Raw genomic sequence first — 16,339 nt, forward strand, 5'->3', positions numbered from 1 at the left:
AGCCTGTTGAATTTGAATGTTTTTTTTTTGGAAAATTAAAATAATGCATGCTGCATTCATGTTGCGGTAATAATTAAAAATACATTATGTACCTACCTGTAAAGCTTTAAGATACTTTAGAAGAATTATGTCGTTTCTTTCTAAGACGTAAAACATCAACAACTTACGTAAACAAGCTATTTCGAACCGCATTACTCTCGTAGAATATAAATGCACCCAATTAGTCGCTTCTCGGCAAATTTTGCTGAACTTCCTCATAAAAAACTGTAGCCTTAATATAAATTAGATTAAGTATAGATAATAGCGGAAGTGTATTGTTATTTAGTTCTCTGACCTCTGTTAAGGTACTTAAATACCCTTCGGAAAGTAGCAACGATAATGTAGGTATAATTAGTTATGGTGCAATACGGCCTCCGAGGCTTGGCCCTTAGCTCAGTTTGGTTCAACATTCAATTCAATTCATTCACGATACTTCCAAGTTTCAAACAAATTCATTAATAGTAATGTGGATAATTTGTAATTTAAATTTATTTCCACTCGGATTTAAAGTTGAATATATTGGATATGGGCCAAAAGAAAACAACTATTTAGTATTAAGGACGAATATGTTCGTATAATTCTACTAAATTAATATTCACAAGGAAGCCACAACGTTTCACTCCTACCACAGAGTAAACAAGAGTGAATGTAGATGGCGTCTCGATCGTACATTATTACTCAATTTTATTATAGACTTGATAACATACAATTATTAAATCGATTTTTGTACCTTTATTTAAATAAATCCAACAGAATAATGAGTCTTTTACACTATTAAAATAGCTTAGTTTTTAAATTCTGACTACTAGATTTGGTTAGTTGGTTGTGTGGTCGCAATGCTCAAAGACCAACACAGGAAGGGGTAGACATACGCAGGCGTTCCCTTCTGCGAACTTTTATGTCCCTGGGACAGGTAGTTCAATAAAAACTAGTTGCAGTCGGCCTGCGCGCTGATCTGAGTCAAAAACGACGTCCTTTAAAAATGCCTCATTGTACATTTTTGCCAAATTTATTCTTTATAACCGTATTTTTATCATATCCTGGTGGGGATATATCACAAAAATCACTTTGTGATCCCTAGTCTGGTTAGGAAATTACAGGCTGATCATCTGATTGTCCGAAAGTAAGATGTTCCGTGCTTCGGAAGGCACGATAAGCCGTTGGTCCCGGTTACTTTACTGACATAAGTATGTAGTCGTTAGATGAGTCATGTCAGCGGATTTTGGCGGCTAAATAATAACCCTGACAACAGAGGTGATGAGGCTGAGTCCCACCTTACAATCCACACGATAAGAAGAAGAGATCATATTTTAAACCTGATTTACTTATCCTGATTTGAATCAGGAATTCTAGAAAAAGTTTTATTGAAAACTAACGCTATCGCTACTCCCCTCCGGTCCATGTTGCTCTATGGCGAATTGGCGATGCTATGCAAAAATCGTGTCGTGTTTGTCTCGTTTCCTAACTAGTAATAATAGTTACCAACTTCTGCAATTTTCTATGACCCGTAAATACATAGAGATATACGTATATTGCGAATATAAATAAATTGAATACTAAATAAATGTTGACTTAGGCCAATGTCCACTTTAGGTATAATTTCGTGTGCCGAGTCGTGGGGTCAAGAGACTACAGAGCCAAACAAACCCGGCTAGGTTTAAAAAACAAATATGTTCTTATTATATTACCGGGGATAAAAGGATAAAGGGATTTTTGTAGTCGGAACATTTAAGTTGTTTAATTTGTTCTAGTGTCAGCTTCCCAACACTGGTGGCTGTCGCGCACTTTTGCCACTCTGTTACAAATGCGGAGGTAGCGTGTGACAGCCACCGCCACCAGTAGCTGTAGTCGGTGCCCCGTTTGCACCGACCCTTATGCCACAAGTCATAAGTAATGAGAACAGTCACTTACAGTAAGGTATAATTTTGATCAATCTATAGAAATGCTTCATAATTGTTGGAATGGATAAATTATTTTCACAAAAAATCTATGGCGTATAACATAAGGTGGTTAGTACGTTGTATAAAATAAATCCCCCGATGCCTGATCTCAGTAAGTAGACAAAACATACTATCAACTAACAGTCATTCGCAAACAAAAATATGTGTGGGAAATACGTACGTAGTGATAGTGAGTGAATCAATTAATAGTACGTAATAAGTTATGGTAACTTACCTAAATAATTAGAACGATACGTTATCACATGTTATTTCCTTGTAAACGTACTCTGGAGAATTATACATACATGCCTAGTAATATATTAGAAGATTCTAATTTTGAGACAGTACTTATTAACGTAATTGATAAATATAATACAATTTATACGATTTAGTATGGGTGAACACAAAAAAAAAGTTTTCATCTCGAGCTCCTCCGTGCTTCGGAAAGCACGTTAAGCTGTTGGTCCCGGCTGCATTAGCAGTCGTTAATAACCATCAATCTGCACTGGGCCCGCATGATGGTTTAAGGCCCGATCTCCCTATCCATCCATAGGGAAGGCCCGTGCCCCAGCAGTGGGGACGTTAATGGGCTGATGATGATGATGAATACGATTTATACAACAATATAATACAATAAATACATACTTACTATCCCCAATTGGGTGGGCAGACCCACAGGAAATCAGAAGCCAACTTGCAACTACTTGAGAGTAGTCAGAATTAAGGTTATGTACAAAGGCACGAGAAAAAAATATTTCAATGAAATAGAATTGCGCGTAAGTATATTAATTATGACAGAGAGTTTGCGATAAGTTATCAATTATCATATCACTAGCTATCAGAAAAATGTCCTAGGTTAACAAAAATATTGCAATCATTATCGTAACTATTTTTAAATCCAATAATTTTGTATGCAATACGCTTTTGGGGAGTAATACTTATCCTTAAAATAATTATTTGTACATAACATAAGGTCACAACTAAATCCCAATTGGGGATCCCAACGTCAGAGGTGCTCCCATCGCATGGTGAACTAAGTACCCACACCACACCGAGCTTTCTGTTAGACTAACGTGATAGATGGTGAGCCGTATCACCGTCTATAATGGTCAGGTCAACTGTGCAAAACTAAAAACTAATCTTCTTCTTATCGTGTGGAGGTGGAATACCAACCTCATCAACCCTGGTGTCAGGATTATTGAACCGCCAAAGGCTCCTGACATGGCTCATGTAACGACTACTTACTTACGTCAGTAAGTATTAACCGGGACCAACGGCTTAACGTGCCTTCCGAAGCACGGATCGTCTTACTTTTCGGACAATCAGGTGATCAGCCTGTAATGTCCTAACCAAACTAGGGATCACAAAGTGATTTTTGTGATATGTCCCCACCGGGATTCGGACCCGGGGCCTCCGGATCGCAAGCCCAACGCTCAACCACTGGACCACGGAGACCGTTGTACAAAAGTGAAAACTAATAACTAACTAGTGTAATTGTTTGATGGAAATATAAAACTTGTATGACAACAAGGCAGTGACTAATCAAAATAGATTGATGTGGATCATCATTGATTAGTGTTGATCAAAGCTCGTTAAAGCTTGATTGATCAATAAAATATAATGTCAATATGGCAAGTATACATAACATACATAATTATATAAATTCACGGCCGTAATGCCTAATGGGATAGGCAGAACTACAAGTAATCAGAGGACAAGTTGCAGTCACTTTTATAACAAAGTTTCTACAATCTATTTTTTACATTGAACGAGGAAATAAAAAGAAACCATATCGATCATTTATGATCCAAACATGAATTCAAACTCATAAAGTCGAATTCAGGAAATAAGAAAATATTGTAATTAATCAATAATATAGTTTATATATACACTTGTTAAATACTTATAACTCGTCAAAAAGACTACAACGCACCCGGTGGGGAACTGTTCATTACGTTTCCTTCGATGGATGTAATGAACCTTTTAAATGTGGTGACAGGCGATCAGCCCATCGCCCATAATAATCTCCATCCGCCCATAATAAGTCCATCATATTTAGAAATGATACAATCCCTCTGTCGGTTTTTACATAGGAAGTGGTTTCGTAAAAGTGCTCGCAAGATGCCTAAGTTGGCAGGTTATGAAAACTGGTAAAAATCTAGTTCGCCTTGGTCTGAATGCGACTAGTTTTGAGTACGCGGTGGAAAACTTAATGGAACCTTTCATCAACTTAAACTTTAACAAGTCATAAGGATTTATAGTGCAAAAAAGGTACGGTACATTTCTAACGTACTCGTGGCAATGGAATTCTAAGGAATTGACTCATATACGTATATTTTATGCACATCGCACTTATTTACTTGGACAGTATTTTGTCTGATAAGTAATTTATCCCGAGCTTGTTGCAAGACGTTAACTGACAGATAGACTATCAGAATATTTTATCAGTTAATGGTGAAACAGTGTCGATGGTAAGTAAAAGTTTTTCTTAATATTAGAGTTATAGTGACTCAAATCCATGCGGCCATTCGAGAATTACTGCGATATTTCTGTACCCATGTGAAAGAAATTTCTCGATTCCATATTAATTTATTACCGGTACATGTCATGATAAAATTACTAATTACTTATAGCCGTTTTATAAGAAAGGGTGCAATATTAATAAACTCTTGTACAAGAGAGAAATGTCCTTTCAAGGTTATTATTACTTTTTTTTATGATATAATGTTTTCTTATTAACAACAATACTTTTTTCAACTTGTTGTTGTTAGAGCGCCATGTTTTTGCCCACCCCGATTGGGATTACGGTCGTGTAGCGTAATTGTCTGTATTATTCACATTATCTTATCTTAACAGCTGGCTTCCAAAATTAGTGTTAGGATAACCATATATGTGGAAATTTTTTGTTGGCATGTAGCTTCTTAGAGTTGTGTATATTTTGTGTAATTTTGCTGTAAATTTCCCTAAAAATAAATAAATAAATAAATAAATAAATAAGATAAAAGGATTATTACAAAATCATGGAACTATTTAAGTATGTCATATATATAACTATGTGATTTTGAATTATATGTTTTAGAGATTAAAGAACAATGTACTTATTTATGAATAAATAGAATTTAGAAGTCAAGAGAAAGGAAATAATATTATGCAAAAGTTTTATGATCCGTTATGTTTAAAAATTTTGTAAGTCTACAATTTAGGTAGTTTAACTGCATTGTCTTTACAAAACAAATTACGAAAGTTCTTTTCTAAGAAACAGAGGAAAATTACTTTGACACAGTTTTATTTTGCCTTATAATAATTTTGTTGTTATTATGAATATGAAAACATGAAGCTGTGAAACTCAGACGGGTACCTATAGTTAGTTTTGTAAATAAGTAAATAAATGGTAAGGTTTTCACTAAATGGTTTTATTGACGCGTATATTAGTTAAAATTCAAATGTGAACAATGTCTTTGTTAATAATTTTTACTTTTTAATAAGTTTTACTTATGTCATCTGTTTCCTCATGTCAGCTGATGAATTAAAATTGGTCATGCATGACCTTCGCCTGACTCTTAAATGGGCGGAGGAAAAAACTTTAAACTTAAAAAGTTTGTAAGTTAATTAAATTGTTTCCATTACTGGTTGCTAAAGAAAACCCGAATAATGAAGTAAGTAAGCCAATTCTAAAAAGTTATTTTTAAAAATGTTCCGACTGGGAATCAAAGTCGGCACCTCGGGCTTTTTGGTCATGATGTCTTAGCCAGTACGTATGTCAGTACTCAACACAACGAATAAAAAATACCTATATATAAAGCAACTATTGGGCGGAAGGCAAAAGGGAAACCACTGCCCTATTTTTCTCTAAAAAGTAGCATGGAAAATTCTGCACCGACAAGAGTGTGGCTCTTAAATTGATGATGATGAAAGCAACATTGGATCCTGACGAATTCGAATGCATAAATAATACGAGTCAAAGAAAGTTTTTACATACGTCATAATGATAGGAACATTGTATGTTAAGACTTCGTTAATTATTTTCTCATTAGTAACATAAGTCAGTGACTCGGGACCTTTATGTAGCTATTTTTGTCAATTGTATATAAGAACCTAGTTGGTATTTTTAGAATCATGTAGGTATATTTTAGTCAATAAAGTTACATTATATTCAAACAATTGCAACTGTATATTCCACTGGATTTATACCTACCAATGAGAAATAAAAGAGACAATATAATATTCTTTAAATGACTTTATTCCGTCTTTAAGCCCAATTCTGTTGATCAAAAAAAAAAAAACATCGTAATAGGCGTGTCCTTAAAGTAAGCTTAAAAATGCCTTCTTATCTTATCATGGCCAAAGTGTCCATCAAATATCAATTATGTCAGCTCGCAAGGAGGTTTAATACGTTAAATCTGATATTTTATTACTTCAATTATAAGTTTTTAACAAACTGGCTCGTCAAAATTTAAATGACACATAATTTTTAAATAAACGATTACTTTAAATGTATTTACCTAAAGCTTAAAGTAGATAGGAGCATTAAAGGGGTAATCATTTATGTTATTTTATTAATATTTTCATGTACTTGTGTTTTTCATAAATCTTTTTATGAGAGTTTGCGCGTGTAACGAATTAACTTTTTAATCTGTAACACTAACTGTCCATCGACACCAGACGAAAAGGTCAAGAACAGATAACACTCACTTTGTTTGTAAATAAATAATGCGGATGAAGAAAATGTAATGAGGAACTTTAAAATATGTAATTAATGCTCTAATGTTATCAATGTTCGTACTAATTGGTACGTCATGGTCTTCTTCTTCTATCGTGTGGATTGTGAGGAGAATTATTAACCCCATCAACCCAGGTGTCAGGGTTACTATAGAGCCGCCAAAGGCTCCTGACATGACTCATCTAACGACTACATACTTACATCGGTAAGTAATAACCTTCCGAAGCATGGATCATCTTACTTTCGGACAATCAGGTAATCCTGTAATGTCCTAAACAAACTAGGGATCACAAAGTGATTTTTGTGATTTGTCCCCACCGGGATTCGAACCCGGGACCTCCGGATCGTGAGCACAACTCTCAACCACTGGATCAAGGAGACTGTTACTTGGTGGTAGTAACATTGTAAATAAAGTCAAGTTTTGTCAAGTATTATTACGACTAAGAATAATGCATGCTTTATTAATTCATTAGTTTTTCATCATAAGTGCTACTGATAAAGTAATCTGACGTATAATTACTTTTATGTACAATAACAATTAATATATCGCGATTATCAAAAACCAATGCAGTGTGAGAATATAATATTATTTATCTGAAATACATTATTTCAAAGATTAAAACAAATGATTAATATGATATATTATTTTGAAGTAAGTACAGCGTTTTGATTTTCGTAGATGAAATATTTTTTTGTCAATATATAATATCTACTTCTAATCATCCTCCCTAGCATTATACCGTTGTTTTTCGGGGTCCACTTGCCTCATCTGAAGATTTGATAGGTCCAGTTTTTTCCAACCCGCGAAGGGAAAACCAGCCCAATACAGGTTACGTCACATACCTCCGAAATACATTTTCTCGGGAATGTGGGTTTTCTAACGATGTTTCCTTCACTGCTACGCACGTAAGAACCATTTACGATCCAAACATAAATTCGAAAACAAATTCATCATTTATTGGTTTAGGCCTGTGCTGGATTTGAACCTGCGACCACAAAGTGAGAGGCAAGCGTTCTACCAACTGGGCTGCCACGGCTCTCAAGCTGCTGCTAATATTGGTACTGATATTATCAGGCGTTTATTTTTACCAAAAACCTGAGATAGACCCATAACTTATGTAACAATATAAATATGTACGTATGTAACTACTAAGTAGGTATCGGATGTGTGTTTTGAGTTCAAGATTTGTTACATAAGTGGATTAATACAACTCATACACACATACAAAGGTAAACATTCCTTCAAATGACAGTTTCATCATGTCATATGTGAAAAGATTCCGGTTCTATAAAACTGAGTTTCGTCACTGAATAAATAAATTATTAATAAACTTGAAAGGGCTAATGAACGGTTAAATACGAAATGTAGGACAATATTTTACTTCATAGACACGAGGGATACCATGGAAACCATCTCACTACGATCTTGATACATACATACATACATAAACTCACGCCCGTAGTCCTTAATGGGGTGGGCAGAGCCACAAGTAATCAAAGACAACTTGCAGCCACTGTTGAAACGATGTCGTAAGCTGGATATGATAAACCTTATGGTGATAAGGGATCAGCCTATCGCCATAATGCTAGTCCATCATGTTAGAGGACATAATCCCTCTGTCGGTTTTTACGACATGCCCGGGAAGACAAGCAGCTGAACGTGTTCTATGTTTTTTATTTGCTCCCAGAACAGCATAGAAGCAATATATTATACATAAGGTATATATACATAAGATCACGGCTGTTTCCCATTGGGGTAGGCAGAGACCATGGAACTCTACTTATTACGATCCTGACACACCACCCTCGCTTCCATCATCATGCGTACACTACTTTTGCTTCTTCCACTCCCATTAAAAACTTCATTCACGTTCGCTGGTGCAGAATAGGTACTTTTATTAACCTTGATATAAAATCAACAAAAAATCGACCTTCTCCGTTCTGCGAATGAATACTTACATTGTTGGTTCAGGTTCGGTAATCATAGAACTGTCTGATACTTTGAATGTACGATGTTTATAATGTGTTTCGTTATAGTTTGTCGTTAAAACAGGCTATACTGACACTGAAAGGTCTCACACTGAGTTCTGGGGAAGAAGCAAAAGTCCTTAAAGAACCGGAGAGGGTATGGAGTATAATTTCGCCACCATTATGTACTACAGAGCCTATGTTTTGAGTAATGAGCATTTTACTCTAGGTAAATCTCTTCACTGATCATATCACTAAAACAAAGATTTTGCGACTTTGATTAGACGCGAGAAGTTTCTAACTTATCTCTTAGTGTTGTTTGTGTAGATAAATCCCTCGAATCTATGAAGTAAAGTATAAACTATATCGTCTTCAACTGAATTGGTAGCGGCCCCGCGACAGAGCATCACATTTTATTGTGATATTTTTAGTGACGCACGGGAAATGGTATAAAAATAGAAGTTTTCTATAACAGTCCTTGAAATAGGTAAGTAAGTATTAAACACGCAGTACTGTACTCGTATTACGTTGCGCAGTTTTCGTACTGATAAAAATAATGGAAACATGTTTTATTCCGATAAACAATAGAGTGGACATTCAATGTTAATCGGGTTTTGCCATTGATAACAGACGGAATTTGTTACTTAGCTGATGTTAGAATAATGTATAAGGTCGATCAGTAACACTTAAGCAAGACAATTTGTTTGTTAAAAGTAAACGCTAAGCTCCGTTTTCTTATACTAAGTAGATATAATTTTAAACACTTACCAAATCGCATTTTGTTGACGAGGAACGAATTAATAGTACACGTAATGTTTTTAAATTCGAGTTGCACAGTGGTCCGCGGTAATAGTGGGACCACATTATTGTTGCCTCCCATGGACGTCTCATCCACAGTAGTCATGTTGTCCACAAAAACTTGTCACTTTCACAAAATGTCAGCCAGTCATTACTTTTACGCTTCGTACGTCAGCGCAGTCAACGGTAGACTAAGCTAACCAACGGGATCTTATGGCCACGTTATCGCCCGAAGTTTAACCAACGCTCATCCATTCAGCGGTCTGTAACAAACCATACTTTAATTAGACAAGTTTCGATAAACAAAACTGATTATATCGGTACATATCGCTGTAACATGTCTGGTAACTAGTACCTACAGTATTTCCCAAAATGACTAATATAATTTGGCAGGGACAAGGTTTACTTGTTCTCCATTATCTAACAACAATAAAAGTATGTTACGTACACAAACCTAAGATTCACGATTTTGTATGTAAATATTTTTTTACTTTTATCTCCGCTGGAGCGGAAAATGTTTACCGATAATTAATTACATTCAGGATGGACTTTGTTGAAATGTTTTGGAGTAACTTTTGACCGGAAGATGTGTGATAAAAATGTTGGCTCGTCTGTTCTGTACTATGTAGCGATATAGTATAAAGTTCGGGAGCAATATACTTATTATTGTGAACTTCCGTATATTTTATTTACCACAAGAACGGTTGCGTGCGATAAATGATAAAACATGTATAAAATTTAATAAACATGACACTAATCATTTATAACAAGCTAATTAACTATACAAGTACTGGTTATTATTCTATTTGGTTCTACAGTCATTGAAATAATGTTCTAGTACTTTGTGAATCAGAGCGACTTAATATTACGGTTGGTTTGAGTGATATATTGTTGGAATAGACATTTAGGAGTCACCGTTGCCGGACACGGCTTGGATGATGATGATGATGATGATATTGTTGGTCATTTTAAAAACTAAATAATAATAAAAGGAATGGCTAGTTTTGTACCATCAACCCGAATATAGCGTAATTAATTTCTGTAGGTACGGGCAGTAAAAAGCCATACCCACGCAGCCCGGTAATTAAAATAATTGAATATTATCACCGTTGTGTTAGCGCTATTTATTTTTTAATAGAAAGTAATATAATGAAACTTGGTAAAATAATATAAAACGAAGATCTAGCCCTACAAATTTATGACGAATATTTTTAAATGTAATTGATTTTTCCGATCTTTGTGACAGCCGGAAAAAATATTGTACTATTTTTTTTTTAATTGATTATTATTTGTTTGGTATATATATTATTATATCATGCACAGTCCAAATTGGTGACTAGAAAATTTATATTTTAACCGAAGCTTCCGTTTGTACTGTTGGCAAGAGAGGCAGCATTCCTATTAGCTTAGCGCTAGAAGGTATAGCTTGAATATAGGTGGTAGGTGGTGAAGAAAGAGTTCGAAGCACAAATTATAGCAGCCAGTTCTATAATTAAATAAACATAACATAAACAGCTTGTATACGTTGCACTGCTAGACACAGGCATCCCCTCAATAAACCGGAGGGGTTATAACATACTCCACCACGCTGTTCTACTGTGGGTTGCTCTATAAATTAAATACATGCCTAAAATAATAATGACAATAACTTGGAAAAAATCATACATGTGTATTCACACGCACAATATATAAGTAGTGACGTCAGTCTTTTATCAATACCTCTTTGTTACATTTCCTTCCCCTCGGTCGGTTGATTGAGGGGAGGCCTGTGCCAAGTAGTGGGACGTATACAGGCCGTTTATGTTATGTTATCACCTTAACATTATCCCGTTTTTCACAGGGTCCGCTTACTTAACCTGAAGATTTGACAGGATTTGTTTATTTTATGTTATATTTCCTTGAATCGATTTAAGTACATGGCATTTTTATAATATTATGACAGGATAAATTCATACGCTAACAGTAAATATAATTATTAAATAAGTTAATTTCTATGATGACATGAATCATAAATGAAATAAAGGTGACAATCAAATAACTTGCAATATTTTAAAGAAATGAATTTATAATTTTTTGTTAGGTAATTTTAATGAAACTGTTTTCTTAATAAGCCTATTTTACTTCAATATTATTATTTTTTAGAGCAATAAAGTTGATGTATTTTTTGTGTTGTGGTTGTTGTAGCCGCAATATACCAGATTATAGCTTGGGTTTATTGTGGTACCTAATTATACTTATTAATTTAATTTTAATTATCCGGCAAAGTGATTTGATTCCGTATATGTACGTCAGCACTAATATTAAAACTCATTTTGACACAGTGAAAATTGAGTAAACACAGAATTCGAAATTACGTTTGCAACGATTGTGTATACATGCGTAGTAGGTAGCCGGATTGTATAATCCACCGCAGTCGTTTTCAATAACAGGGTCGTTTCGGTAATTTAGCGGGTGAACAATTATATTTGGCTGGATTGTCATTGCAACACGTTCTACAATATGGCGGGCTACGTTTAGCCGTATTGTACTATTGCGTTGAAAAAAGTAAAGCACCGAAAAAGTACATCCCCGCGGACTTTCAATCCGCCTAACTATTGACCCGTCGGATTTCAAAACCGTCTTGTTTTTGAAAACGGCTAGCCGTTATGTAATACAGCAGATTATACAATCCGGCTGCGAAATATATTTGTACTATTTTATTTCATATTACATTTCGAGGAACATTATCTTGTATAAAGAAAATGGTCCCATTATCATTTGTACTTAAAGGTGGTAATTTCCAACTATTATTAATTACCTATTCCTATTTGCTAACTCATTTACTTGTTAAACGTTACTAAAATATTTACATTAATTAATCATAAAATAATGGGATATAGAAAAAAAAAAAAACTTCCAATATAGCGTTATTCAGTATGTGATAGATAATCTGCCCTTCATTCAAGGATATCAGATTTATTACTAGCTTTAAGTACTGATAATTCTAAGGAAATGTTACTCAAGCCTAAAAGATTATGCTATTTCGAAAAAATCACGATTCAGTATCTACGAAGGCAAATTTTAACAATGACAACATAACATTACGTACTAAGTAATAAATAAATGGATGATGAAATAACATATAAGCCAATACACGTCCCACTGCTGGGCACAGGCCTCCCCTCAATCAACTGGAGGAGGTATGGAGCATACTCTACCACGCTCCTCCACTGCGGATAAAAAAAATAAAAAGCAAATGAAAATAAAAATAAAGATGAATAAAAAAAACAAAAAAAACAATGGTGGGGATGAAATAAATTGTGTGAAATTACCTACTCTCTTTTCAACTTTGGCACAGAGTACAGTTAAAGCTGTACTATAATAAAAATATTATCTGTTACGTTAGAAAAGAGTATTTTGTAATTTAACTTTGCTGTGTGGATAAAAGAAGAAACTTTTCTAGCCAGTCGTATCACAAAAAAGCGGTCCCTTCAACTACCTGTTCCAAAAAAAAAACGATAGCTGTATTGTTATATGTAGCTTCGAATCATTGTTTGTTAAAGCGCTTGGAATACAAATATTGATTCGAGGCAAATGTTTGTTTCAAAATATATAAAATAAATATTTGTTACGGCTTATCTTTTTAATACATTTACCACTCGTCTGGTGGAGTAATCGATCGACTCTATGTAATTTCATCACGTCACGTTATCGCAATTAGTTTTACAGATTAACGAATTGTTTACAATAACTTTTTAATGCTAAACAGAACGAATGTACCTGGTTGAAGTTAATTGATTTACGTAATGATTCTATTTGTCATTTGTGTTTCAATAACGATTGGTTTCAAGTGTAACTAGGAGTATGATTGCAAACCAAGTAAATTGAAATGTAGGAAGTCTATGATGTATTACAACAGTTTTCCGACTTTTCTAGCTGGTGGTGTAATGTTATTGATTTCCAAGACCGTAACGCAAGGTGAAGGTCATGCTAATTGTAATCAGGTGAAGGAATATTGATTAGCGGATTGTTTTTATAAGAAAGTATGACCGATCGTCGTGGAGATCCTTGGGGGAGGCCTATGCCCAGCAGTGGGCGTCATACGGCTGATGATGATGATGATGATTGATGTTACGGGTAAATAGTCATTAAAACCTTTAAATGACCGAAGAAAAAATAATAAAAAGTTTTCCTAAAACTATTTTTTGGGCTTAAATGACTCCTATGTTTGACTATGGAACACCTTAAATATGTAAATTGTTTTTACTAGGTAAGTAGGTACATTATTTCAACTTGCTTATACGTAACTGAGTAGGTATAATATTAAAATTGTTTATTTTGCGTTCACTCGTTGTATGACGTTTTAGGAAAGTAGGTCATGCCAGACAGCATTTTATAAAATTACGCATGCTGTACAAAAATAAGCAAGGTAAATAATATTTTATGCAAAACCGACTTAATACAATAGATTGTGTCGAAATGTTGTATCGATTTCGAAACTAGCACATAATGATTGTCAACTTTTTTGGAAAATCAGCTACAGGCTATCTACTTTTAGCTTTGTTTAATTATTTCGAAATTGTTGCAACATTACTGATAATTTAATTAATAGGTAACACTAAAGGAATACGCAGCTAGGTACCTACATTGATTATTCTACAAAGATTAAAAGTAATTTTGTTTTTTTTTTTTTTTGGAGATTTTCTATTTGTACAGAATTATATATTGTTCTATGTTTGTGGTTTATATATTGTTATGGTATATTACACACAAAACCTCGAAATACAGATTACTGTCATGCAACAATTTTTGTTTTTATCTTTAATTTATTATTTCAGAATCCCATGACAATTTAATCAAAACAGTCAAAATCTTATCTTGTAATAACTTTCACTGCACTTACAATTTGTACAATAGTTAATAGAAAAAAAACTTACATTTATTTAAAATTAGAACTTGCTTAAAGCATCAATCCGTGTCAACACTTTCGCGGTTAATTTAAAATCGGAATAATGAAATAAAATGTCAGCGAAAGAACAGCGCTTGAAATTCAACGCATGCGCGACGCGCCCGACTTTCGTCTTTCGTGCACTGAGCGCGACTGCGGCAAAGAGCGGCGTACGATACAGCCACTATGCGTTCTGCGGCAACCGCACGCACATACAATTCTCCTCCAGTACAGTACTCCACCAAAGTATTGCAACTCTATTATATACCCTTGCATACTACTCAACACGCATACCTTTGCAAGTTGACTGTCAATCATGTTTAAGGTATTTGGCAGAGGTGGCAAAGGTTACCAAGTCGCGAAGCTGCGAAACAACAGTTACAGGTTTCATTGTTTCAGATGTCATTTGTTAATTCTTGGTATGAAAAGAGTAATTTGAAAAGTTAAAGAATTTTCTAAGAAACTGTAAAAGTAATTTAGGTACCTAACAGTTTTACCTATGCTTACCTATGTAACATTCATTGAATGGGTATTACTTACTTCAGAAGTATCAAATCGTTTATAGATTATACGTAATATATCAATTACCTACATAATTAATCATCACAATTAATAATAAATAGTGATATAAAATAAAAATATTGTTATTTACCCTATTTTATTGATAACAAATGTGTAATATTTACGTAGGGAATTGTTATCAAATAAATAAAAGATAAGTTCTCAAAAGGCTTCTTGTACGATTTCCGGCTTAAACAATCACGTCTTTTATTGGTTTTATTCGGAAACTAAACACAAAAAAATGGCAAAATAAGAATGAGGAGACTTGCATAAAATGAAGTCAGTATTTTGTAATATAAAATATGTGAAATTAATAGCGTAGACTATCCAGTTTGAGGTACGTACGCCGGAAACATGTTTTTCTTAAAAATAGTAGGTAAGTACTATTTAAAATTGACAGATTTTGTCTAAGGATCATGCTACTAAGGAGCTTACGACCTTATCCTAATTGAAGTAGTCATAGGTACATCCATTGAACTAAGTACCCACACCTCACCGAGCTTTCTGTTAGACCAAACTGATAGGAGGTGAGCCGTATCGCCGTCTATAATGGTCGAGTCAACTGTGTTAGTGAAAACTGTACATAAGATAAATAAGTACTACTATTTAACTTGGTTAATAATAATAAAAAAAAACAGCTAGGTCTTATATCGTGTGGGTTGTGAGGTGGAGTACCAACCTCATCATCCCTGGTGTCAGGGTTACAACTGAGCCGCCAAAGGCCCCTGACATGGCTCATGTAACGACTACATACTTACATCAGTAACTAGAAACCGGGACCAACAGCTTAACGTGCCTTCCGAAGCACGGATCATTTTATTTTCGGACAATCAGGTGATCAGCCAGTAATATCCTAATTAGGGACCACAAAGTAATTTTTGTGATATATCCCCACCGGGAATCGAACCCAGGACCTCCGGATCGTGAGCCCAACGCTCAACCACTGGACCACGGAGGTCGTTAGGTGAAACAAAAATGCATTCACAAAATACAAGACAACAGAATACCCTTGTACCTACAATAGACTCTTCTTCTTCTATCGTGTGGGTTGTGAGGTGGATTACCAACCCCATCAACCCTAGTGTCAGGGTTATTATCGAGCCGCCATAGGCCCCTGACATGACTCATGTAACGACTACGTACTTACATAAGTAAGTAATAACCGGGACCAACAGCTTTCCGAAGCAAGGATCATCTTACAATAGAGTTATAGAAAACTATTCACTGTGATCACAGTCCGTTAGCATAGTTTGTTAACAATCGCATGTTAATTTAATGTGGACGATAACAAGATCAATTTAGCGGCAATACATTATGTGACATGTCGTGCAGTCTTATAAATGTCACGGTGTGTTTGTGAGCGACAGGCGACCAATAGTATTATCC

At 34.7% G+C, this 16,339-nt stretch overlaps 1 protein-coding gene and 1 non-coding gene across 2 annotated transcripts in view; both read right to left on the bottom strand.

Moving 5' to 3' along the window:
• The window catches only part of LOC126368399 (ATP-binding cassette sub-family G member 1), a 51,203-nt gene extending 36,642 nt beyond the window's left edge, over positions 1–14,561 (bottom strand). The window contains exons 1-2 of the mRNA XM_050012369.1: positions 14,382–14,561; positions 9,436–9,728 (exon numbers count right to left, since the gene is read on the bottom strand). Coding sequence (XP_049868326.1) covers positions 9,436–9,571 — 136 coding nt within the window. The 5' untranslated portion in view covers positions 9,572–9,728; positions 14,382–14,561. The remainder of the gene's footprint in view (positions 1–9,435; positions 9,729–14,381) is intronic.
• Trnaa-ugc (transfer RNA alanine (anticodon UGC)) lies at positions 3,363–3,434 on the bottom strand. Its single transcript has one exon. It is a non-coding gene; the product is annotated as a tRNA-Ala (tRNA).
• Positions 14,562–16,339: the final 1,778 nt, after the last annotated feature.

This window comes from Pectinophora gossypiella, chromosome 7 (assembly GCF_024362695.1).
Source record: "Pectinophora gossypiella chromosome 7, ilPecGoss1.1, whole genome shotgun sequence".
Classification (NCBI taxonomy): Eukaryota; Metazoa; Arthropoda; class Insecta; order Lepidoptera; family Gelechiidae; genus Pectinophora; species Pectinophora gossypiella.